This window comes from Bison bison, unplaced genomic scaffold, assembly GCF_000754665.1.
Source record: "Bison bison bison isolate TAMUID 2011002044 unplaced genomic scaffold, Bison_UMD1.0 scf7180017864378, whole genome shotgun sequence".
In the NCBI taxonomy this organism is placed as follows: Eukaryota; Metazoa; Chordata; class Mammalia; order Artiodactyla; family Bovidae; genus Bison; species Bison bison.
The window spans coordinates 1,707,032-1,707,721 of record NW_011494950.1 but is presented as its reverse complement, the minus strand read 5'-3'; the positions used below and the strand labels follow the sequence as shown (position 1 = coordinate 1,707,721).

General features: G+C 69.7%; 1 protein-coding gene across 1 annotated transcript in view; it reads left to right on the top strand.

The window, feature by feature from the left end:
• Window positions 1-288: 288 nt before the first annotated feature.
• Window positions 289-690, top strand: part of SNX18 (sorting nexin 18) — a 29,669-nt gene continuing 29,267 nt past the window's right edge. The window contains exon 1 of the mRNA XM_010857195.1: window positions 289-684. Within this exon, the coding sequence (XP_010855497.1) occupies window positions 468-684 (217 nt within the window). The 5' untranslated portion in view covers window positions 289-467. The remainder of the gene's footprint in view (window positions 685-690) is intronic.

Below are 690 nucleotides of genomic sequence, written 5' to 3'. Positions count from 1 at the left end.
GGCTATATATAGTTTTTCAACTTAAAAGCCTAAAAAAGAAAAATCTCAGTTCACTTCCGAAAAGAAACCTTCACCCTCAAGCTCTCACCCCTGCGCCTCACTGAACGGCACTGGCCACAAGGGGGCAGTGGCGGCCACGGAGTCGAATCTGGGGATGTGTGCGGCGGCTCGGCCATCGGTTGCTCTCGCCTGGCGCGCGGCTCTCGGCCTTGGATTAGCGCAGCTGGGGACGTGGGAGGCCGCGGGCCCCGCCCCCGACCGGCGGCGGCGGCGGCCCAGCGCGGCAGTCTGCGCTGCAAGCGGAGCGGCGAGGAGGGCGCGACCAGCGGGTGGGGCCCAGGAGTGTGTACTGCCTTCCGGGCTCCTCTCCGCGCGCTAGGGCGCGGGCACCACCGCGGGCCCCTCGGGCGGGCGCCAGGCTCAGGGCGCCGGGGGTCGGGGAGGCAGCCCATCGGGGTGCCGGGACCATGGCGCTGCGCGCCCGGGCGCTCTACGACTTCAGGTCGGAGAACCCGGGCGAGATCTCACTGCGGGAGCACGAGGTGCTGAGCCTGTGCAGCGAACAGGACATCGAGGGCTGGCTCGAGGGGATCAACAGCCGCGGAGACCGCGGCCTCTTCCCGGCCTCTTACGTGCAGGTGATCCGCGCCCCCGAGCCCGGCCCGGCGGGCGAAGACCGGGAGAGCACAC